This window comes from Carcharodon carcharias, chromosome 37 (assembly GCF_017639515.1).
Source record: "Carcharodon carcharias isolate sCarCar2 chromosome 37, sCarCar2.pri, whole genome shotgun sequence".
Classification (NCBI taxonomy): domain Eukaryota; kingdom Metazoa; phylum Chordata; class Chondrichthyes; order Lamniformes; family Lamnidae; genus Carcharodon; species Carcharodon carcharias.
The window spans coordinates 7,828,301-7,853,621 of record NC_054503.1 but is presented as its reverse complement, the minus strand read 5'-3'; the positions used below and the strand labels follow the sequence as shown (position 1 = coordinate 7,853,621).

General features: G+C 43.2%; 1 protein-coding gene across 2 annotated transcripts in view; it reads right to left on the bottom strand.

Moving 5' to 3' along the window:
* The window catches only part of LOC121272975 (spectrin beta chain, non-erythrocytic 1-like), a 160,510-nt gene that overhangs the window by 8,644 nt on the left and 126,545 nt on the right, over positions 1–25,321 (bottom strand). The window contains exons 18-33 of one of the 2 annotated variants that reach the window (XM_041179882.1): positions 24,083–24,229; positions 22,803–23,066; positions 21,302–21,526; positions 20,105–20,194; positions 18,463–18,741; positions 17,562–17,692; positions 16,623–16,827; positions 14,697–15,071; positions 14,034–14,278; positions 12,712–12,850; positions 11,819–11,903; positions 10,714–10,910; positions 7,727–7,875; positions 6,067–6,139; positions 5,064–5,120; positions 441–655 (exon numbers count right to left, since the gene is read on the bottom strand). In XM_041179882.1, the coding sequence (XP_041035816.1) occupies positions 441–655; positions 5,064–5,120; positions 6,067–6,139; positions 7,727–7,875; positions 10,714–10,910; positions 11,819–11,903; positions 12,712–12,850; positions 14,034–14,278; positions 14,697–15,071; positions 16,623–16,827; positions 17,562–17,692; positions 18,463–18,741; positions 20,105–20,194; positions 21,302–21,526; positions 22,803–23,066; positions 24,083–24,229 (2,876 nt within the window). The remainder of the gene's footprint in view (positions 1–440; positions 656–5,063; positions 5,121–6,066; positions 6,140–7,726; positions 7,876–10,713; positions 10,911–11,818; positions 11,904–12,711; positions 12,851–14,033; positions 14,279–14,696; positions 15,072–16,622; positions 16,828–17,561; positions 17,693–18,462; positions 18,742–20,104; positions 20,195–21,301; positions 21,527–22,802; positions 23,067–24,082; positions 24,230–25,321) is intronic. The other variant, XM_041179883.1, reaches the window with a different exon arrangement.

Below are 25,321 nucleotides of genomic sequence, written 5' to 3'. Positions count from 1 at the left end.
AGTGGTGCTCCTGGGTCCACAATTGTTCAACATTACCGATGTCTGATTCTGCTGCATGCCCTACTAGTGGTTATTTAGCTGACCTCCTGGTAGTGGTGCTCCGGGTGAGCACTGTATAATTCTGCTGCAATAACGTCATAAGGGGTGAAAGGTTGTGGTGTATCAGAATATCTACGAATGAGAGGACATGTTTCAGTGTGTTACAGCCTCTGTGATGTATCAGAGTGTGGTACGGAGTGACAAGCTGCAGTATATCAGTATCATGATAAGCTGTAAGTATGCAAGGTATGAATATTTTCTTCTTGCCACTGGGTGGAGAATGAGGGCAAGGAATATGCTGCTCACTGCTTGGATTTTGCTCCCTGATCAATCCTGCTGAGTCTGTTTGATATACAACTGTTTGTACACACCTGCTGATTTTGCGGTCACTAGCCTCTTACCTGCTAGAGGCTTTCTTGTTGTGTGACTCCCATTCGTGTTTACGACACAAAATACCTTCCAACTGTACTGTTGCAGCGTCTTGTGTCTTGCTGAGCATGGTGCTGACGGATCCCGGGCGTGGAGATGACTGCGGTGTCTTCTTGACAGGACTGTGGTCCTTTTTTGATTCTGTTGCTGCACTCGTCCCATTAACGGGTTCTGATGCTTCACTGACCTGGAGAAAATGGTAAAAAACATCAAACCTGGAATTAGGAGCACTTCGGTCATCAAAATACCAATTAAAATTCCCAGTTACAGGTCTAACTCTGAAGGTTAACACAATGTTCTCATTCTTCAGTGAAAAAAATGTTTACCTCATGTCCATCAGTGATCCACCATTAAATACACAAAGAAACAGTAATGACAACGCCAGGTCAGCCAGGCTCAGCTTATTGTTTGATAGGATACCTTACAGTCCAAATTATTTATTTCACTTAATTTTTTTGGGAGAATTTTGTGCTCAACAGGACTTTTAATGCTAATGCTATGGAATGAAGCAACCAATTTCAAACACTCCCAGGACAGGTACAGCACACTAGCCTTTTTATAGTTCTCACATTATCTGTGGACTTGTGTGAAATTATCAATTAATACCAAATTAAATACAGTGTAAAGCTCCCTCTACACTGTCCCCATCAAACAGTCCCAGGGCAGGTACAACACGGTGTTAGATACAGAATAAAGCTCCCTCTACACAGTCCCCATCAAACACTCCCAGGGCAGGTACAACACAGGGTTAGATACAAAGAACAGCTCCCTCTACACTGTCCCCATCAAACACTCCCAGGGCAGGTACAGCACACTAGCCTCATTCCAGATTTTAATTTCTGTGGTCTCTGCGTGAAATGATCAATTAGTACCATATAAGGCCTGTGTCTGCTAGGAACTGAGCTCAGGCCAATTGAGGACTGTGATGATTTCTGCCATCAAATACTATTTGTTGTCTAGGCTCAAAAGGGACTAATGACAAGGTACTGGAGGCCTGCCACTGCCTGTGGAACTCACCCAAGCAAGAATCAGCAGCTTCAGAAGAGGAGGGTGATAAACTAATAGCTGTAGAGTCTGTGGGGATTCAATTGCTGCTGGTGAAGCACTTCACTGTATTACAATTAACTCTTCTGGAGAAATATGTGCTTCAGAAAGAGACAAAGCTACGCCCTCCTTGCTGATTTTGCCAGAAAGGAAAATTCAACATTGAGCTGGTCCAAGATGTGGTGCACTGACTTTTCCTGGGCAAGCCAAAGTTCACAATGCTAACTGAAGCTTTAAGCGTGATAACCTGTGTGTTCTGCAGATCGGGTGTGCCCCCCAAACCCCCAGTGACCCTGAGAATGGCTTCGATGGATCTGGTAGCAAGAAAGCTTCACGGCTGTCTCTGTTGTGGACACTGCACACGCACAGCAGATAGACTGCAGCGGCCTGAGAAAGCAACTCAACATCACCTTCTCAAGGGCGATTAGGGATGTGCAATAAAGCCACGCCCACATCCCATGAACAAACTTTTTACAACAATTTGAAATGGCCTCTCTTTTGAAGGATGTTGGCAAAAACAGATCTCCTCTGACATCTGTACTGTGTTTGGACTCATTATGTCAGTGTTGCGCTATTTATGAGTGGGACCAGAATCAAAATCAATCAGGTGGCCATTGCACTTGCATTGTTCAGCCTCTTATGAGAGGACTAGGCCAGAAACCCCTATAGAAAGGCCTGTGTACAATAAGGTGCCTTTTAAATGCCAGCAGCAAGAAAGGAGGAAAATACTGACCAGAAATAAGCACAGAAATGCAAAGGTTGAGAGAAACATAGGAAAAAAAAACACTATTTCATGAAGGAAAGTCTAAACTTGGCAACAATCTCCCTTCTGGAAGCCTGCTTCAGCAGGCCAGGCTCTCGGGTTACCTAAATACCCACTTTATACATAGCCAGGTGCATATCGGGTCATAATGGTCTGCAAGGTGCCCAATTGCATTGAACAATCCATGTAAAATAAATAAGGCTCGCGCAGGCTCAACTGTGCCAGCATCTTTGAGCAATATTGTGCAATGTGTTTCCGGCAGAAACGACGTCACAATTGGTGTCCACTGCTAGTGAGGCCCTGCACTGTGGGTGGAAAGTTATTCAGCCAACCCTAAAAACTTGCATTGGTTTGATACAGTGACTTGAGGGGGCTGATGATTTCATCAGCTGAGATCACCATCTGGTGGGCAAGAAGGGAAACCACACAAGAATATCCGAGGCTGATGAAAAGGGATAAGTGCCTAAGAGTCACACCAACTCCACTGGTTTCTGAATAAATATATTAAAAAAAAGAGGCTCACAGATTTTCCACGATGTTTTTTAAAAATGTATCTACAGGATGTGGGCTTCGCTGGCTAGTCCAGCATTTATTGGCCATTCCTAATTGCCTCTTGAGAAGGTGGGGGTGAGCTGCCTTCTTGAACTGCTGCAGTCCATGTGGTGTAGATACAGCCACAGTGCTGTTAGGGAAGGAGTTCCAGGATTTTGATCCAGTGACAGTGAAGGAACAGTGATATATTTCCAAGTCAGGATGTTGAGTTCCTTTTCATTTTTAAGATGAGTATGTTACACTTTGTGAAACAAAATGTTTGATTCCGCAGCTAAGGTGCAGCGACATGCCTTCAAATTGCAAGATCTACCTGCTCGGAACAGACACAACCTTAGGTCACTTAGAAAACAATTTTCTTTTAGGTTCGTCTTGAATTCAAGTAATTTGTGGATGGATTCAGATCAGATTGTAAAAAAAAATAGGGTGGCATAACCTTAAAATTTGTTCTAGGCCTTTCAAGGTTGATGTCAGGAAGCATCTCTTGACACAATGGGTGCCGGCAATCAGGAATATTCCCTCTCAAAAAACTGTTGTGGCTGGGGGGTATAGTGGAAGGCCGGGGGGGGGGGGGGTCCAATTGAAAATGTCAAAACTGATCGATTTTTGTGGCGAAAGGTTATTAAGGGTCATGGAACCAAGTTGGGTGGATAAAGGTTAAGGTACAGTTCAGCCATGATCTAACTCGAATGGTGGAACAGGCTCCAGGTGCTGAATGGTCTCCTCCCGTTCCTAAGGATTGATTGGCTTTATTAAGATTGCTCTACATCTAAGAAAGCGCACAGTGACTCAACACTTATGTACGTATAGACTGGTAGATGCTTTCTGGTTTTGCTCAAGGGATATGGGGAGAGAATGGGAGTATGGCATTGAGAGGATCAGCCATGATCATACTAAATGGCGAAGCAGGCTCGAAGGGCCGAATGATTTACTCCTGCTCCTATTTTCTATGTTTCTATGAGTTAGAAGATATGTGGTTTTATGGCAATGTAGGTGTTATGTAAGGTACATTGGGGCCGTTAATTTTTCCAGGAACTTTATTTGCCTTTGGTTCATTATTTTCTTTCTTTTCAATTCTGATTAGCTCATCCTTTATAATGAGCCACTCAACAAAGTGAGATAGCAAGCACGACATGTTTACATGGAGACCGGACCTTAAGCATGACTTCTATTAAAAGTGAACCTCCATACGGGGAGTCAAGTGCATATTAAACGTAGTCTTCGAGGTGTTAATTGTAATAATTGTTTGTTGAGGAAGAATGAGTCTGAAGCTAGCCTGTACTTTAAAACAGGTTTATTTCCAACACAGCAAAGTAGTCATAGTTCCTCCCAGACATTCAGTGAACTGGTTTATATACCCTTACAATGATTCTCTAATCTTTTCCCAATTGGAGACAACTGTGCTTAATTACCAACTTAAAGCAAGTATTCTATTGCCGCACAATTTCAACATTAACACAGGGGAACTGGGGGCTTGGAGGGTACGGCATAAATAGACCAGGATTTGGAGACATTATCCGGCCCTCATTTTAAAATCATCCATTCAGTCTTTAAGTTTGCATTTCAAATTTTAATCCCGATGTCCACGTTTATAATGGAAACAGCACCTTTAATAATATCTTTATTGGGGGAAGAATGTGATTACAGCCCGAGAAGTGCACCTGCCCAAAAGCTCCCCTCCCTAATTCCTCATCTACATATCCTTCTATTCCTTTGTTCCTAATGTATTTATTCAGCTTCCCCTTAAATGCATCTATGCTATTCGCCTCACCACTTCTTGTAGTAGTGAGCTCCACAATCTTGCCAACAACATTCCCTCTAAATTTTTTTTGGAGTGTGTGGATGATTTACTTAAATGTGTGGTCACGCACATGGAGTAACTCATGTGTGGGCTGCGTGGGACTTCTGAGTTGCTGCGCAGCTATGAAACTTACTGGGAACATTGCTCACCTCTCCCGGGGTAAAGAAGATTCTCCTGAATTCCTTATTGGATTCATTAGTGACTACCTTGTAATTGTAGCCCCTTAGTTTTGAATGCCCCCACAATGGATACATCAAATCTAAGTCTACCTTATTACAACTTTAGAGATCTCTATGGTCACCACCCCCACTTAGCCTTCTCTTTCTTAAAGGAAAGAGCTCCAGCCTGTTCAGTCTTTCATATAAGCAACATATATGGCAGAGATGAAAGTGAAAGAGCACCAGAAAGAAAAGTGGCAAGGAAGCAGAAAGCACTTACAGTCACAGTCACAGATGACGATACACCATCTCTCAATTGTCTGAAATCTTCCAGTGGCTGAAAGAATGGAGTAACACCCATTATAACCAAGAAAAGGTAAGATATGAAATTAGCGAAGTCCTTCCCAAAGCTTGACAGATAAAGGTTGTGGTTATAGTTGCAGAACAACGAAATAGTCCTACCAGACTTTCACCTAGTCCTAACACAACTAGCATCAACCTCAAGGTTTAACTCTGTATTCTCGGTGTTTTAATACTGGATATGCACGTACTAAAATAGGCCACGGCTCCACAGGAGGGTTAGCAGGCAGAATTGGATACAGAGCCACATAGAGGCATTTTTGGAGTGTGTGGGTGATTTACTTAAATGTGTGGTCACGCACATGGAGTAACTCATATGTGGCCCGCGTGGGACTTTTGAGTTGCTGTGCAGCCGTGAAACTTACTGGGAACATTGCTCACCTCTCCCTGGTTAAAGAAGATTCTCCTGAATTCCTTATTGGATTAATTGGTGAGTACTTTGTAATTGTAGCCCCTTAGTTTTGAATGCCCCCACAATGGATACATCAACTCTTAAGTCTACAATTTTAAAGATCTCTATGGTCATCATAGACCAAAAGCTTGGTATGGTAGCTGCAGTTTGAAAGAGGAAAGAGAGGTAAAACGGTGGAGAGGTTAAGGGAAGGAATTCCAGAGCTTAGGGCCCAGGCAGCTGAAGACATGGCCATCAATGGTGGAGGGATCAAGGCTGGGGATGTGCAAGACACCAGAATTGGAGGAGCACGGAGATCTCTGAGGACTGTAGGCTCGAGGAGGTTACAAAGATAGAGGGGGTAAAAGTCAAGGAGCGATCTGAACATAATGCCTCCATGTGATCACTATTGGGTGCCGCTGAGCACATGGGTCCTAATTATGCAAATCGTACACTCATGTGGCTACACTGCTGCCTTTTTTGGATAGCAGGTCCCAATCAGTGGCTAACAGAGCACGGCCTAGTGACTTACCTGTGGTGACTCCATGTCCGAGTGCACTCCATTCTGAGCGATGGGTTCCAAGTGATTCACCATCTCACCATCCCTGAAAATAACAAAACCCCAAAATTGATATTAGTAAACCTTTAGACAGGTTGCTGGTAACACATCCATTCTACATGGCTTTTAGCTGATGCTATATAAAATTCTCCCACAGTCTGGCATCTTAACAAAAAGGATAGCTGTTGGGATGCTGTGCGGACTGACAGCTTGCCCTTATGCTTTAAGGAGGGTATGTGATCCACCTGCTAGGTTGAAGCACCAACCCAGGTAATTTTGTGTGGAAGCATCTCAGCTGAAGAGATATCCTTCCCATTGGTCTGGATTCAAACCCAAGTCTCATGGACTGAAAGGACAGCAGAAACATTAAGAAACTACCAAGAGGTTATGTTAAGGGGGAGATCATTGTAGGCAATGCTCATGGCCCCTACTAATACACTGCAAATGGCACAGGCCTGTGATCAAACTGTCTGTGCCTTCTAGACAAGCTGATGCATTGTATAGGGAGAACATCGTTGGGACGTGAGATGGTGCACAAATAACCCAGGATGCTTGCTACAACAATCCTTCACGGCTTCCAAGTAAAATACTGTATTTCAGTAATAGTTTAGATAATTTCCTTGTTTTATTCCCTCTTTCTGTAAAAAGAAATGTGCTTCTCATCAATGAAGTGTGTATATATTAGATTAATGGGGGGAGTAGTAGAAAACTTTGGAGAGTGATGATGCTATCAGATCCAATCTCAGTGAGCAGGAAAAGCTCAGCACTGGAGAATTTCAGCTATGGAGAAAGATTGAATAAGCTGGGGTTGTTTTCTTTGAAAAGAGAACGAGAAGATATTTAGTTGAGCTGTATAAAATTACAAGGGGTCTGTTTCACCTTAACAGAGAAGTCAATAATCAGGGGGTATAGGTCTAAAGTAATTGGTAGGAGGGAGTTGAGAATTTTTTTATCCAGAGAGTGGTGGGGATTTGTAACTCATTCCCTGAAAAGAGTAATTTTTACTCACCCTATTTTTAAAAAAAAACTTTGGAAAAATGGAGATTGAGGAGAGATTAGATTGAGATGTACACATTATTACAGCCTTGGATAAGTGGAGAAAGAAAAGCTATTTCTGTTAGCTGATGGTACAAGGTTTGGGGACACAGATTTAAGGTTTTAGGCAAGAGATGCATGAATGGGCACTGGGGCACTGTGCATGGCACATGAACCTGTCTGCAGGTTCCCTTGTCACCAAACTCTGGTGGGCACTTACAGCAGGAGAACCTTGATCTTGGTTACGGGTGGCTTAGCTTATAGTCTACCAGTATAGGGCATTAATGGACTTTCACCACTGCGGCCTTTACAGATTCTACCCCCTGACATTGTAAACAGTCCAGACACGAACGACAAAGTCACAGATGCTTTCTAATTGCACATATATGCGGATCATTTATAACTTTAAAATCACATTCAAACTTCTAAGCAACCATGCAGGAGCAAACCTTTAGTGTCTATAATTCTGTTGCTAAAATTTCCCTACAGTACAGTAAGCAATTTGGGAGCTATGGCATATAAAAGAAACATTTGCTTGGTCCACATATGATGGGAACTTATCCCTGGTGCTAAAGGCCTGACTGGTGAGTGCTATTACCGTGCCAATTCCTTCTGCTGTGCCCGACTCCTGGACTCCATACCGTCTTCTGTCACGGAGACATGTGGTGTAGGGGGCGAGGGTGGTGGAGGTGGCTTTCTCTTCCTCTCCTCCTCCTCCTGTTTGCGGCGAATCTCTTGTTGCTCCAGCTGCAACACAGGATGGGATGCTAAGGAATTGTTCTCACCAAAACCAAAGATAGTACTTGGAATGCATATGGACCTGACTGCTCAGAAAACTTCCCAGCAAACAGGAATACTACTCAAGGAAGGACAACTGACTATGTTATATGCCTGCTTTGACGGCCAGGTTCCAGGCATGTCCAGGTTTCAGTGTGTAATTTTGAACCGTGTTTGCACAGCAGGTGCAGTTAAAGTGCAAAACTCTAAGATCCTGGGAAGAACAGATGAAAAAAGGAGCAGGAGTAAGTCATACGCTCCCACCAGCCTGCTCCACCATTCAATAAGATTATGGCTGATCTTCTGCCTAATTTTACTGCAGTTTATTTTTCCAGATTTGAACCAAAGACTGGTGTTGTTGTTGAAAATAAAGCTAAAAGCGTTTGCATCAGTGGAGATGGTTTTTTTTTAACATTTTGGTACTCATAATAGAATTGTGTACATAGGTAATAAACAGCAGCTCAGAATCAGTAAACTACAGTATGAGTTAACTTCAGAGAACTGTTAAAAGTTGGAACGTTGTCAGGCAGCTCCGTGTTGAAAAGCAGATGTGCTGAGGTGTTAGTTTCGCAACTGTGCAGGTGACTGATTGACTCTCTGAAAGGTGTTGCCATCTTATTTATATCACAGTCATGACATTGCTGACAGCACTTTGATATAAATGTAGATATACTTGCCTCCAGAGCCAAAAAGCACCACTTACTGAGATGAGATTGTTTCTCGGCCTGCAAGAGCGAGCCACAGTGACGAGAGGATGCAAAGTTAAGTGTGTAGAATCTCAATGATTCAGCCACTTCCCATTCACCCTCAATAGACCAAATCTCTTTCCATTCATTCCAATTGTGCAGAATCTCTATAGAGCAACAATCTTTTCTCTGAGTGTAAAGACTCTGGTGCCAGCATAATTATTCACTTTGTAATGCATGCCAAAGAAGTTATGATGAAACTTTACAAAACACTATTTCAGCCTCAACCGTACTGTTATGTCCAATTCTGGACACCACACTTTAAGAAGGATGTGAAGGCTTTAGAGAGGGTGCAGAAAAGAGTTTTAAGAATGGTGCCTGTGTTGAGGGTAGAGAATAGTTTGGAGAAGCTGGGGTTGCTTTCTTTAGAGACGAGAAGGTTGAGATAGAGGAGCCTGGCCAGAGTAGATAGAGAGGAGCTGTTTCCATTGGCAGGTGGGTCGAGAACCAGAACACACCAATTTAGGGTGATTGGCAAACAAACCAACAGCAAGTTGAAGAAAATCTTTTTTACGCATGAGTGGTTATGATCTGGAATGTATTACTTGAGAACGTGGTGGAGGCAAGTTCAACTGTAACTTTCCAAAGGGTGTTGGATAAAGAAAGGTTTGCAGGGCTACATGGAAAGGGTGGTGAAGTGGGACTCGCTGAGTTGGTCTTGCAGAGAGTTAGCATGGACACAATGGGCTGAATGGCCTTCTCCTGTGCTGTAACCATTCTGAGATTCTCAGCTCCACTTCCCCATCCTATCCCGAAGATTCACTTTAGCAGTCCCAATGTGCCGATTCTAAGATTGTCAGTATCGCTTTTTGTTTACACACTAGCTTCTGTACTGCAGGAGAGTGCAAAATCACTTGACTGCAGCATGAAATCTGGCGTGTAAATGCATTTTTAATCCTATCCCATTGACTCGTTATGAAATCAAGATGTTGTAGGTTTTACAGAACTTTTTTGGCAAATGCAAACTTAAAATTTGCTAAAGAAGTCTGAGCTATGATATTTCGATGGATAGAAAATAAACTGATGTTAAAAGGGTACCGTTTTTCTTGAAAATGTACTCAGCTAACTACTTTCCATTGATTAACAGACATAAAATAATAAAAGAAACCACTACCATTTATATTCATTGAATATGGTGGCAGAAACAGAGACAGCAAATCACAATTTTCTTCATGGTTACTGAGTAGCATGGAGCCTTAAGGGTTCCAGATTTGATCCCTTGTGCCAAGTTAGCTGACCTCTGCCATGGCAACAAATGTACGTAAACGGCCAAAAATCTCTGGTCTAAAATGGGGAGAAAATCAGCCAAGGCTCCAAATTCTGACCAACACCCATAATAACTACCCGCCTTAAAATGTGCGTTTTAGGCATAGATAGGATAATGCGTGTCTATGATGCCATCCACGATTAAACAGTCCACTGATGCTCACTCACGAAGGGGTTCGATAGGGTAGGCGTACATTTCTGCTTCTGGGGTGGGGTGATGGAACTAGTGATAAATATAAGATATAAGATAGTCACTAACAAATCCAATAAAGAATTCGGGAGAAAATTCTTTGCCCAAGGGGTGGTGAGAATGTGGAACTCGCTACCACAAGTGGTTGAGACAGATGGTGTAGATGCATTTAGATAAATGCTCAGGAGAAAGGAATAGAAGGATATGCTGATAGGTTGAGATGAAGTAGGATGGGAAAAGATTCACTGGGAATTGGATAAACGCATTAGGGGCATAAACTTATAGGGCTGCACGGAAAGAGCAAGGGAACGAAAGCTCTATCCTGAAGCCATATAGGTGTATTGGGCCAAATGGCCTCCTTCTGCATTGTATCTTATGATTTTAAAACTGAAAACACAAGCGAGCTTCTATATCAAAGCCACCATATAGCGTCCCTGAGTCAAAAGGTTAGATGAAGTAAGAAACCAGTTGGGACAAATGGCCTGTTTCTGTGTTATAAATTTCTATGCAATGGCCATTTAGGTGAGATTCTAAAGGGCAGTCAGCACTTTTTGGGGAGTAGGGGAGAAAACTGGAAGGCAAATAGTAGAATATTACAGCACTCACTGTTGTTAGCTTCTCCAGGGCCAGGAAACGCTCTTCCCATGCAGCAGCCGACTTCTCAAACTCTTCATGGCGCTTGATCAGGTTCTCGGCATCATCTACGTTACTTCCAATGTCGGCTGTTCTTACATACGGCTCCTGAGTCACCAGCCAGGACTCTGCCACTGTTGCATCCCTACCAAACTGGAGAACCTCCATTACTGGGGGTGGGTAAAAAAGAGAGGACACAGTACTATCAGTTCCAACACATTTGACAATATCTTCAACATACTGAAAAAATTTCAAAAAATCTGCTTCAACTGGCCGTCGACTAATTGTTTAATTCACTGTACATTCGGAGATATTCTTGGCACAGGTTTCTGAAGTGTGCCTTACGGTATTGCGTTTACCCCAAATGAAAACTGACATCACCTTTGAAAGTGATTGGCAAAAGAACCAGAGGCGACATGAGGAAACCTTTTTCTTAAAGAACACAGCGACTTATGATCTGGAATGCTTGGGAAAGGGTGGTGGAAGCAGATTCAATAGTTATTTTCAAACGGGAACTGGATAAATGAAATTAGGGGAATAAATTTACAAGGCTTTGCGGAAAGAGCAAGGAAACTCTATCTTGGAGCCGCACAGGTATATTGGGCCGAATGACCTCCTGTATCGTACCGTATGATTTTAACATTGGAAACACAAGCCAGCTTCCACTTCAAAGCCACCATTATAGTGTCCCTGGGTCAAAGGGTTAGTTGAAGTAAGATGGGAGAATGCTGTACATTCTATGGAAATCTATGAAACTGATGAATTAGAAATGGTTTTATTTCCTCAAGTGAAACTAGGTTCAGGCTGCCTCAACTCATTTCTCTTAGGACCCTTACAGCCAGTAAACAGGGAGGACCTTCACTCATCATTCTGAATTAGTCATGTCCCCAGAGGTGACAAGCCTCCAATTTCATACATTGCTTCTGGATTTAATGCCAGTTTTATTGACAGTTTAGTACTGTAGAATTATTGTTCTTCAATAATACTGAAGAACAGTGTACAGAATACAGGATAAGATAAGTGAGTTTGTCAATCCCTGGCAGAGGCTTCCTTCAAAAACATGGTTCAGTATTCTCACCCAGTTGCAACCAGTCTTCCTTTTCCTTCCATTTATCATTGATTTCTCTCCTCCTTTCCTGGAGTTGGGCCAACTTCTCCGCAATCTAATACAACAGGAAAAAAAAAACTCTTGAATAATAGTCTTAAATATATATTGGCCATTTGCAATGTCAATTTGAGAGTTCTGGCATTTTGACCTTTTCTCTCATGCAGTAATGGAAAACAGGTTATTTTCCGCTGCGGGGAATAAAAAGGGGCTATTTTAATATTTGTGCCCATAATGTGTGCATTAATTAGGGCATTATTAAAGGACAGTGATTTATTACCACTCAAATATCAGTACTGCCTCTAGGATTTGAGTAATGCTGATATATTGTTGAAGCTTTTTGTCTTGCCTCATCAGGTCAGACTCAAGAATACCAAATTTCAAAGGGAACAACAATTTATGCTGCATGAGAAAAGGATGCTGATTGGTTGGTATTTGGACTTTGATTGGTGTTGCCATGGTGAATGAACCAGAGAACAGTCTCCCATGCTTTTGTTTAATTGAAAAAAGCACAATACCTGGACATATTCTTTCTGTTAGCAGAGGACAGGGCCCTGTGTATGAATACATGTAGTTTCTAGCAAGCATAGGTGAACCACATTGCGACCTCGACTGATAATGTTAAATTGATTGTTAGCCCTGATGTGAGTGCAAGATGAAAAGCTTCAACAGCACGTCTCCTTTTTTCAGCAATACTCAGATTATGTGCTGCCAAGTGGCTAAATATTAATATACTGTATAACTCACTTGTCACCTTCCTGACTGTGACAAGCAGAATAATGATGAAAATGAAATTCACAGAAATAACTACCTGAATAGAGTTCAAAACCTTCAGAAATTTCCTCTTGTACAAAGGATTACAGTACCTCATCTGAAGCGTAGTGGTTTTTGGCCAGGAGGGCATTTCCCATCTCAATGCTTGCACTAAAGCTGTCATCCCGGGCATCGATTTCAGACTTGATCCCCTGATGGTTCTTGATGGTCAGATCCGCTGAAGATACATCCCTATGAGATGAGGGTGCAAAGATTCAGTTGGGTAGAAAGCACAACGAGCCACTGTTTTCACCTCTGCAGTGCTTTCTGTAAATCAGGGGTGGAGATTCCCACTGGCGTGCCAGCAGGTTTGGGGGCGTAGGGGTGCCGTGGCGCAGGAGGCAGGGGTGGCAAGGTACTTTCTGGCTTTAGTCCATCTGTAAACCATGGCGGCTTGCATCAACATCACCATGTATATCCCATCTCAAATCCTCAGCTGTAACTTTCTTGCTGCACCTTGCCCACTGTGGCCCGTAATAACATTTCCTCCTCTCCATACAAGCCCTACAATTGCGCCAAAAGCAATTGATTTCCTCAAAGAATAGCAAATGGGAATGCTGGCTGACTCTATCCGTTTCCAGCCCCATGTGGCAAGACCAATCGCAGCACCACCTTGGCTCATATCATGTAATGCAACATACTACTCTTTGTGTGAAAAAATTGTGTTCTGATATCACTCCCTGCTTTTTTTTAAACCCCAAATACTGCATGGGATCTTTAACTTCCACCTAAACAGCAGGGCAGGGCTTCAATTTAAGGTTCATTGAAGAGAGGTAGCGCTTTCTTAGTAGTGTGCGGAGTGTCTGCTGATACTGTGAGCTCTAGTTCTGGTCTGGGGCTCAAAATCACAACCTTCTTACCAGAGACCACAATGCAACCAACTGAGCTAAGCCAAGCTGTCCAAATTTAAGTACAGAATTAAACAGGTATAGATGCTTTTAAGGGGACGCTGGACAAATACATGAGGAAGAAAGGAATAAAAGGATTACTGGTAGGGAGGGAGGAGGCTCGTGTGCAGCATAAACATGAGCACAGACCCGATGGACCGAATGGCCTGTTTCTATACAATTCCACAAAATGAATGGAAATGTATCACTGTTCCTTCACTGTCACTGAGTCAAAATCCTGGAATTCCCTCCCTAACAGCACTGTGGGTGTACCTACACCACATGGACTGCAGCGGTTCAAGAAGGCAGCTCACCACCACCTTCTCAAGGGCAACTAGAGATGGGCAATAAATGCTGGGCCTAGCCAGCGACGCCCACATCCTGCAAATTAATGAAATAAATGAACCAAATATTGACAGAAAGAATAAATAAATAAACAAACCCCCTTCTCTCATCCTCCTCAAGAATTCAGCAGCTAGTAAAACTACCTCGGCTTCTCCTGGGTATCCATTTGTCTGTTGACATCATCCATCCACAGCATGAGAGCCCGTACGAGGTTGAAGAAGCGAAACTTTTCGACGGTGTCGGACAGGAGTTGCTTGCGTCCTTTGCTGGAATTGAGGAGGGCATTCCAGGCCTCCACGACAGTTTCCTCATGGCGCTGGATGTCCTCGGCCTTCTCACCGGCATAAGCTGACCGCAGCCGGGAAGCATCATCCTGAACCTGCTTCACCTGTATTACATAAGGAAACAAAACCAAAGGGAAAAATAGAGAGACAACATGGTCAACAGGAACAACAATGAAGGCGTACAGATAATTGAAATAAAAATTGTTTAAAATGGCAACATCCTTCAAGACATCTTTTAAGTAGGGCATCTCACCCTTGGTAATTATAATTATAGACTTTTGTTTTCTTTCTTCTGCATCCTTTTAAATTCTGGAGAAATAAAATGTTAAAAGCTTGAAACTGACAGGCAGAAAGATGGCATGCACCAGAAAGGAAAGAAGGTTCTTATACTGAGCGAGGTGGAGAAAGAGGAAAGCATAAAGAGGAGGAAGAGAGAGAACAAAGTAGGGAAAACAGGCAAAAGAGGAGGGAGAAAGATGAAGATGACAACAGAGCAAGGAAGAGAGCTTTTTCTGCACTTACCTGCGTACTCAGTGCCTGTATATCATGTTCATATGTAGTGTGCATCCGATGCATTCTCTCCACCGTCTTTAGGTCGCGGCCCACTTCCTCTGGTAGTTGTTTTTCCTTCTCCCGAATGCGGTCGAGGGTCTCCCTGGCATCGTGGTAGAAGCTGTGCAGCTCATACGAAGCGGCCAGCATCTGCGTCCGGGTGTCGATGAGCTCCAGCAGGTCAGCCCAGGCCTCGTTGAGCCCATCTTTCCACTCAGCAATGGTGGCATTCTCCGAGTGACCCAGGTCAATCTGCTCGTCGGCCATGCGGTTCACAGAGTCCACACGCTCCTGCCCAATGTTACTGGTGTCCCGAGCAAACTCACGGAATTTATCCCGCAACATCTGTACAAAGAATGGCAGGGTTCACTCTCAGTCAACATGCCAGCAGTTGGACTCATTTGAATAATCCTAAATCTGACAATACCTGCTGGCAATATCAGCAGAGAAACAGTTCAACATGTTTGAACAAGATTCCTCTGCTATTTTAGCTGAGGCATTCACCTATTTATGTATTGAGCTGTATGCCACACAGGAACTCAAAAGTATTTTTAGCATGCTGGCTAAGCATGCACAGATCAGGAGATTGAGGTTTTTCTAAGCTAGGGCGGTAGAGAGAGAATCATAATTAGCTTCAGTACTTCTGACATTGGTGCATATGCCATTGAAGGTGGCAGGACAGGTTGAGAGCACGGTTAATAAAGCACACAGTATCCTAGATAAAAGCAAAATGCTGCGGATACTGGAAATCTAGAACAAAAACAAAAATATCTGGTAAAACTCAGCAGGTCTAACAGCATCTGCGGAGAGGGATACAGTTGACGTTTCGAGTCCATATGACCCTTCATCAGAACATAGTATCCTAGGCTTTATCGATAGGAGGATAGAGTACAAGAGCAAGGAGATGATGTCGAACTTGTATAAGATACTAGATCGGTTTAGCTGGAGTATTGCATCCAGTTCTGAACGCCACACTTTGGGAAGGATGTGAAGGCATTGGAGAGAGTACAGAAAAGGTTCACGAGAATGGTTCCAGGGATGAGGAACTTCAGTTATGAAGGTAGCTTGGAGAAGTTGGGACTGTTTTCCCTGGAGAAATGAAGGCTGAGAGAAGATTTGATAGAGGTATTCAAAATCATGAGGGGTCTGGACAGAGTAGATAGGGAGAAACTTCCCACTCATGAAAGGATGGAGAACGAGAAGGCACAGGTTTAAAGTAATCTATAAAAGCAACATGAGGCAAAACTTTTTCACACAGCGAGTGCTTAAGGTCTGGAATGCACTGCCTGAGTGTATGGTGGAGGCTGGCTCAATCGAGGAATTCAAAAGGGAATTAGACTGTTATCCGATAAGGAAGGATTTGCAGGGTTATGGGGAGAAGGCGAGAGAATGGCACTAGGTGAATTGTTCATTCAGAAAGCCAGTGCAGATACAAGGAGCTGAATGGCCTCCTTCTGCGTTGTAACGACTCTGTGATTCTATGAGGAGGGGAGAGACAAATCAGCCAGGTTTCTGACTCTTAGTGAACATTTTCTGGGAAGCATGAATGTGAGATGAGTGCAGTCAGGCTTGACAATAATGCCTGCCTTGGTTGCACCCATTGTCTCAGCTTAGGTCAACTACTGACACCTGGGCGAGGTACAGAGTGCACTTGCGCCTCCAAGAATGGGCCAGCCCTGACATTTAGGGGCAAGGTAACAAGGAGAACATGGGACTATGTTCCTGTGTTTCTGTAGCAGGAAGTGAATGAGGGGGAACTTCATAAAGGTAAGTTACTAAGGTTAATCCTGAACACTATTTTAAGCTAAATTACAAGTGTAAGAGGAGGGAACACATGAAACAGTTCTTTCAAGGAGAATTAGCAAGAGGGGAAAATAAAGATACCCTTTTACTCACAGTTACATGCTCATAATCCTGACCCAGCTCATGGGAGCCCGCCACAATCTCCCGCTCCGCGATCCACTGCTCTAGGTCATCCACCTCCCGTTTGAGCTGGCATAGCCGTAGCCGTTCCTGGAGTTTTTCCCGTCTCTCCTCCGCCAGGTCCTTCAGTCCAGCGTACAACTTATCCACCTGTGACTGCCTTAGAGTAATCCGGTCACTGCACGATCCCAGAAAAAATAATAATTTTAGGCGTTGCATCTCAGGAATTCCAAGGCGGAGGAGGAAGAAAAGGGTCTGAGCCCCAATTTATCAGAATTCTAGTTATTCCCAGGGGATTCACCAGGACAAGCCTGAATTATACAAAGGCCCAGCATTAACAGTCGAATGAGGCAGGTGAGGGGGCACTTTGGGCCTCCTGCCTCATTTGTTTTCTTTTTGAGAGGGCGGTGGGTGTCCCAGCACAGGAGCAATTAAGAAGCATGATGAAGAGCCTTCTCTGAGCCCTGAAGGTTGTTAATAGAATCCGAGCCGGCTAGTGAAGTCAAAACCAAGATGCAGAGCTTTTCTTTACTGAGAGAATTTATTGACTTTGTTCAGTCATGTAGTTCTCCTCTCACACACCCAGTGTCCCAGCTGTCCCCTGTTTATATGTGTTCAAAGTACGTAATTAAACAAAGCCCTTCTCCAGTGTATCTTAACAATATAATTAACATACCATTAACACAGGTCAGAGGGTATGTGAGCATCCCAGGCCCCATCTTGAAGGTAACCACTAGAGACAGGCAAGTGCAACCCTGCTGTTCTACCCCTCCCTCCGTCCCAGAGAAGGAAATAGATCCAGGGTAATATTCCACAAAATGGCGCAAACAATTGGCAGATTCACGCCTGATAGACAGCGCACCGCTAAACGGAAACAGCTACAAAGTGCCACTGCTTAGTGTTGACACTGACCTCTCAGGATGGTCGCTTGTTACTAGATTCCTGCTTAGGTTGGAGAGTTGGTGGATTGTCTGCGCATAATCCTCCAGTGACTGCTCCACCACCTGGTGTTTCTTTACCATCGCCATTGCACTCTGTTCATCCTTCTCATACATAACATAAGACAGTGAAACAGAGCCTAATAGTTCACAAATGCAACATCACAATAAAGCAGAAAAATGCATGCACCTGATGTCCTATACACCAGTTGAAATGGGGGGTGGGGAGGGCGTGGAAGTATAAGATAACTGTATAACTAAATAGATTTCTGTATATTTACTTCTCTTGAGGTATTTTAAGGTGATATGTTTCTCTGCAGCAATAGCATTGTTTTCTTTTGAGAGGCTGACAGTTACTTTCAAAACTTAGGACAGGGATTTCCCAAACAGGGCTATATCTGCACTTGCAGGGCAATCCCAAGAATGTGGCAGGAGTATGTCAATATTTTCAGGGTGATGCTTGGTAATATGTCAATATTTTCAGAGGGTCTCCCACATATTACCCCCGACCCCCACACAGTGACAAAGAAAATGTAGGTGCAAGGTGAGGTGATTTTCAATTCAGTTCTTAAAGGGAAAGGCTAGTAACAGTACTTTCTGCACTCCAACTTCACTATCAGCGGTGTAATTTTCTGGCTGGTCCAAAGTTAAGCTCTCAGTCACTTTAAACAGGCCTGTTCCAGGAGGAGCAGAGAAGGGAACCTGACCTGGCAGGTTACCATGAAGGTCAGAAAATTTACTTTGTATTTTAAATAGAAAACTCAAAACGTGAGTTTTTTTTTTTATAAAATGCATCTTTCCCGGCTACAAAATATTGCAAATTTCTCTTCCTAAACTTTCCTTCATCTTTAACTAATATGATAATTATTCAGTACCTTAGCCCTCTCTTCTGACATCATGTGAAGTTCCTGTTCCCCCATCCAGGCCTCAGCTTCAGCAGCGTCAAAGTAAAATTGCTGTGCCTTGTGAGACTCCTGCAGGCGGCCATTGCGTTTGTCTGTCTCCTTAATTAGCTCTTTCCACATGTCCTGCAGGTCTCCCAGGCGAGCTCGCAGCACCTCCGAATCTATGCGCCCCACTTTGGACATGGTCTCCCCACGGTCCGCAATATCATCAATCCGAGGCTGGTGACCCTGGATCTCCTTCTGCAGGGTCTGAACAACAAAAGTTAATCGTTTAAAAAAAAATGTTAATTGCTTCCTCAATTCATAATTATCTTCCACCTACATAGATATACACCGCACCATGTTAAAAGAGTGCTCCAATCCATTAACCCCGTTCTTTCTAATTCAGTGGTGGCAAGACAGTGTACTGAAAAATCCCCCTGTAGCCTAGTTTTCTACCCTGAAGCTGTTGACTTTTGCTAGGCTACAGTCCTAATGCGAGCTTAGACAAGAGCCAGATTTTTTTCCGCCTTACTACCTGGGGAGAGGGTAGGTCAGATACATTCATGCTGTGATCCTTTTACATTTCACCATCACAACTAACCAGTGGGAGGACCAAGTCTGACAATACGCAACAAGGCACATTTTATTTTCTTTTGCATTCATTCTCAGGGTGTGAGAATCACTGGCAAAGTGGCATTCATCATTCATCTCATTCATTCATAGTTACCCTCTGGATTGACTGTTGTGGACCACTTTTTTGATGAACTGCTGCCGTTCATCTGTTGAAAGTATAACACAGCAGGGTAGAGAGTTCCAGGATTATGACCCAGAAACGATGAAGGAAGAGAGATCTATGTCCCACGTTGGGATGTGACTTAGAGGGGAAGTTGGATTTAACATATATACCTACTGCCCTTGATTGTCAAAGTATTAGAGCTCTCAAGTTTGGGAGGTGTTGTCAAAGAAATCATGGTGATCTGTTGCAGTGCATCCTGTAAACAGTACACACTGCAGCCACTGTACGCCTATGGTGGAGAGAATGGATGATTTAGGTGGACAATAGGAGAATACCAGAGCAGGGATATGAGCCAGGGAGTTGTTCAGCCCCTATTCACCTGTCTTCAGCCCCTATTCACCTGTCTTCAGCCCTCACATTTACCCATGCACCTGCTGTAGTCAATAGAGAAGGTAGATGCTTTAGCTCCTAGACTGTGAGGAGACACAGTGAATGATTAAATCTATACCTTGCCATACTCTTGACACCAGTCTCACATTATTACTCAATGAAATCACATTCACTCTGTCCTTGTGAACAATGTCCTAACAGCCCTGACTTTGACCGATTGATATAAGAGAAAAGCAGAACAATTTTGACATTTAATTCTGCCTGTTGGTGAAATGAGAATAATCTGTAATCTAATGCTTCACAGAGCAAAGATTGTACAGTGGGATTCGTATCTGTCACGGTTGGGAGAAACTGTCCGAATACAAGATACATGACAGCTATTATTCAATACTGTATTAGTCTGAAACATATTGATTGGAGCAGCTGTTTAGCGAGTCCTTTATTAGCCAGTTACAAGCAGGGTGTGCGTCCAAGTACATGGCCCATGTCTTATTCTCGTCTCACCTGGTTCTTCTTAATGAGCAGCTGCACAGTCGGCAGATTGTTGCCATGGTCAGTTGAGGTTGCCAGTGGCATCCGTTCATTTACCCACAGCTAGAGAGAGAAAAAGAAATGAGATCAGAATAATGAACACAGTGTTAACTATTCACCGAGTTTACAAGAATCTAAATACTTATTATTAAATTAATAACTTTCCATTTTTTGCCCCCAAATGCTGTAACAGTAAAGTTAATAGTGAAACAAAAAATATCCTCCCCCGTGGTGTCAACAGGTAAATGCTTCACTAGTAATCAAAAAGGTCATAGGTTCAATTCTTTGGTTGGCTGAACTCACTATCAGTTTCTCTCAGGCCTCTGGGTCAGAACATTAGGGCTCAAGCCCTCACTCTGGCACTTGAGTAACTAATCTAAGAAAACACTGCTATACTGAGGCAGTGCTACACTGTCAGGGGTGCTGTCCTCCAAATGAAATATCTACCATTCCTTGTGCAAAAAAAAATTCTCTTCAAAGAAGTTCTTCTGCTTACCTTGCCAATGTTTTACATTCAACCAACACGAAGAAAAAAGTCTTCAACTGGTCATTCGTCTCATTTACTGTTTTTTTTTAATAAAAGGACCTTACACTGCAAACTCACTGCCATGTTTACCTATGTAACAATAGTGACAATTTCAAAAGCAATTCAATGGGACATCCTGGGGTGCTACACAAATGCAAGACATTTTCTGTTAATTGTTCTTGGCTTGTTTGGTAGTAACAGGTCTTGGTAACCCTGAGCTAGGAAGAGGCAATAAATTATCTGCAAATCTCTCCTGGTTAAATATCCAGTGACTCCTGCTGGTGTGTTGGAGGGCACGTGTGCATGGCTCTTGGCTGACAACAGTGATGCCCTACAGGGCCGAACAGTTATTTGCACTCGGATGAAGAACAGCCAGCTGGATGAGGGCTGTTGCTTAAGGGGAGACTGCAGCCCAGCAAGTCACCAGACGCAGTGCAAAGAGAAAGTACTGGGCAGGGAGAAGCGAATGTCCATCAGGGACCCATTCATCGTAAATTAATGATGGAAAATCTGATAGGATTATGACTTTGTGCACCACTGGAAGCACAGGAACACTAAAATCTGCCTCAATTCTTTCAGAATAGTGGTGAGAAGGGAGTATAATTCGAAATGAGTAGGTTTGCCTGCTAAAGATCAAGACTTACAATTTCATCCTCCAAATCCCTGTTGAATTGATGTCCCTCTTTGGATGCCATGAGATTCCTGCGTCTCTCTTCAATAGGTTTTAGCATCTCCTGGAATCGTTCCTCCACCCTCTTCTGTTTGGAATCCACCTCTATGATGTTGGTATCCTCCTGCCCTAGTGCCTGTGCTTGAAGCTTCAACTCCTCCACCTCCTTCTGACGGACTTTCATCTGATTTTCCAGCATCTTCAAGAGACAAGGGAAGTAGCGGGGGAAGCGCAGTTAACAATTCATGATCAAGAAGGGAAGCAGGGCAAAACTTTTCACCCTGCTGCAGAATAAGTTAATGGGAATAATTTTGATGCTGTACAGATAATTCAAAGGGACAATGGGATATATTTCCAGAGAGTTGGGTTTAAAGGTCATGGTAAACAGGGGTAAACACGGTGGGGCTAAGTTCAGCAAAAAGTTTATGATTATTTGAGGCTAATGCTCTTAGAACAAGCACATTGCAGTTTATAGACAGAATTGATTTTCATGGAAGTGACTACAGCTCTGAGCTGAGTGCTAACAAGTTGCTAAACCTTCAAAGGGTTATTTTTAAGCCTGCACTTTCAAAATATAACCTGACTCAGGACATGACATTATATTTTAATTATTGAATTATTTGGATTCTCTATCATTAAGAAACATCTGACAATTTTTAATGCTTTTTGATCCAGCTCAACAAAGTGGTCAGATTGAACTCCCTCAAATTCCTTCCCCGCTTGACAGATACAAGTTTAAGCACGAGAGATTTATAACCAAGAGCAGGACAAACATTACACAGAGAAGTGTGTGGCTATGTAAGTTTCGATGTTCAGAGAGTCTTGGGTGTGCTCATACAAGGAAAGTTAGCATGCAGGTACAGCAAACAATTAGAAAAGCCTTTTGGCTGGTTGCAGGGATATTGGAGTAGAGAAATCAAGTCATCTTGCTACAATTGAACAGGGCTTTGGTCAGACCACATCTGGAGTAGTGTGTGCAGTTTTGATCTCCACGCTTAAGAAAGGATATACTTGCATTGGAGGCGGTACAGCAAGGTTCACTAGATTAGTCCCTGGGATAAGGGGGTTGTCCTATGATGGGAAGCTGAGTAAATTGGGTCTATATGGAATTTAGAAGAATGAGGGGTGATCTCATTGAAACATACAAGATTCTGAAGGGGCTTGATAGGGTAGACGCTGACAGATTGTTTCTGCTGGTCGGGGAATCTAAAACATGGGAGCACAGTCTCAGGATACTCCTGCTCCTATTTCTGGCATTCACGTCCAGCGTTGCTGGCTGAGGCAAAAACCACGTCAACATTCAAGGTCAGATTAGATAGATAGGTGGATGAAGCAAAAGAAGGATAATGGGAACATGGGGGTGTTAATTGTGATTAGGGCTATTTGCTGACATGGGGAGTAAATGCCAGCTTGCACTGCTCAAGCTGAATGGACTGTTTCCATGTTTAGTACACAATCTATAGCACCCATCATACCTGCTGCTTTTTCAAAAGGATGCTGACACTAGTCAGATCCTTGCCATGATCATCAGACTGCAGTTGTGCATCCAGGTTATTAAGCCAGGTGTCCAGGTCTGCACAGCTTTGTGTGAACAGTTCAGTGCGGTTGGCATCAAAAAGACACTGAGCTTTGGTCTTGGTGGTGGATTCCAGATCATCCCAGAGTCTGTGCAGGTAATTGAGTTTCTCCTCCACAATCGGTTCAGTATCTGGCTTCTCAGATATCAGCTGCTTCCCATCCTGTACAACAAAGTAGGTTAATTAATAAAGAATGCCTGTAAGCGGTTTAATGATTACTTAACCAGCTATCACATTAACACAGCAGTGGGTGGCTCGCTCGCTCGAAAAGGCAGCACATAATCGAGTTGGTCTGTGTTGAGTTGATGTTTGCAGTCAGGTAGCTGCAGCTGGCCTCAGTATCTCCCAGGCTAATGGGCTATAAACAAAATAAAAACATCAAGGCTTCCCACTCCTGAGCACCCAATAGTGACTTCCGCTGGAAGTGCAAGAGTAAGGATGAGATCGGGTCCAGTTCTAATGCCAATCAGATTCATATACCCTTATGATACTCACTGTAAAGAGTCACAACGATTACTTGGAGCAAGATCTGCCCAGAGCAATGGAATCATACCTCTGCAAGAGTCAGGACCTTCAGGAGTGAAGGGGAGAAAAACTGGCAAACAGGAGGTTCAAAAAGGGAAAAAAAAAGGCTAGTTCAAACAAAGGGACAAATATAATTTACAGCAATACAGATACAAGTCTGCTGAAAATTGAATTAAATGCATTTTCTTCTCCATCAATTCTAAGAGACCCTGTCCTCTCTATTCACATCCAAATGGCTCCCAGGAATTTTCCAACCATGTTCTGTGTCCAGCTGCTGTGAGGTCCGCTCAGCACTGTGTTGTCTGTTTAATCATTCAGCTCGCATCTGCTGAGTCTGGCTGACATGCTTCTTAACCTGGCACAGTAGGTTGGTACCATCAGCATGCCAAGCTGTCAGCCCTCCCACAAGACAACAGTATCAAGAAAAAAAATTTGCTTTTTTAGTTGTATCTGCTGTTTTTAATCTCTTTGTGTACCTCGACAGCATAATTCATCTTAAAAAACTAACAGGACATCATCGTTCCCTTTCTCAGCAGGTAAGAGCAATTTCTGGTCCTGGGTAAACCATCTCCTGTACCTTTATTTTTAAGTGTATTTAAGAAAAACAAATGAGGTATCTTTAGACAGCATTAGCCTCACTCAGATGTGGTTACCTTGTCTATCTTGTCCAGCCAGTCTTTATTGGAGGCGAGTTCTGCCATGAAGGCCTGGTGCTTCTGCCACTTAGTATGAAGATTTCGGGCCTCGTCATATGACATATCTTGGGCTGTCAACATCTTTTCATTGATCCAGAGTGTGAGCTGGGCAAAACAGTATAAAACAAAAACGTAAAACATAGGAACAATTGGAACAGGAGGCAGCCATTCAGCTTCTTGTGCCTCTCCGCCATTCATTTAGACCTCTGGTTGATCTGCAACTCAACTTACCCCCTTTTCTCCATATCCCTTGAAACCTAACATCCTCGTATTTTAGGTCCCCCTCCCCCACCAAATATACGCCTGGCTGTGGGGACTGGGGAGCAGGGAAGGGTAGGGGTGCAGCCCTCTGTCCTTTAAACAACTTTACATGTTTGCCCTCGCAGCAAAAGGATCATTTTTGGAAGAGGCAGTATGTGCCTCAGTTCATGTCCCTCTCACCACTGTCTTTTTTGTCATTTCAAGTACACAGTCAGCCATATTTTGGGCTGATTAAGTTTGGGCCTTCCTTACCAGGAAGGATAGTTGGGACCAGGAAACTGCACTCATGTCAATATAACAAATGACAGCATGTTTGGGATTCTGGGAGGGTGAGATCAAATGAGCTCAACGTACCTTGTGAATTAACTCTAGGAACAATAGAGGCCAGTGGCCATAAATCATGGGCCCATTTTCTTTATAGCTGCTATGTTTTAGGAAAATTACACAAATCAATCCACTAGAACAATTCACTTATTTTGTGTTGCTTTCAATCCATCAGGTCAACTTATTCTGCCAGTGACCAACCTGTAGCCCTGTACATTATTTTAATGCTATATGGCTGAACTCTCCCTTTGGACACAATATATAATTCAGCTGCTGGGTGATTTTCATCATTCAAATGGTCATGGTTTTCATATGCCCTCCATGACACTTTACTGAAATACTGGTCCTCGCCCCCTGCACCGCTAACTCTGGCTGCTACCAAACCCTTCCATCTGGGACCCTCACCTTAATATCATGGCACTTACACCTCACTATGCAGCCTTAGTTATGCATCTGCCGTTTAATGCCAGACTATGAGCCTTTATGCTCAGTGAGAACTACATCAGGCCCACATAAATTGATTCAATTCTTTGATGGGTGCGCATCTGTAGTGTAGTATTTTTAGAAAGTGACTTTTATACAGGCTATAAGCAGAAATACTATTTCAATATT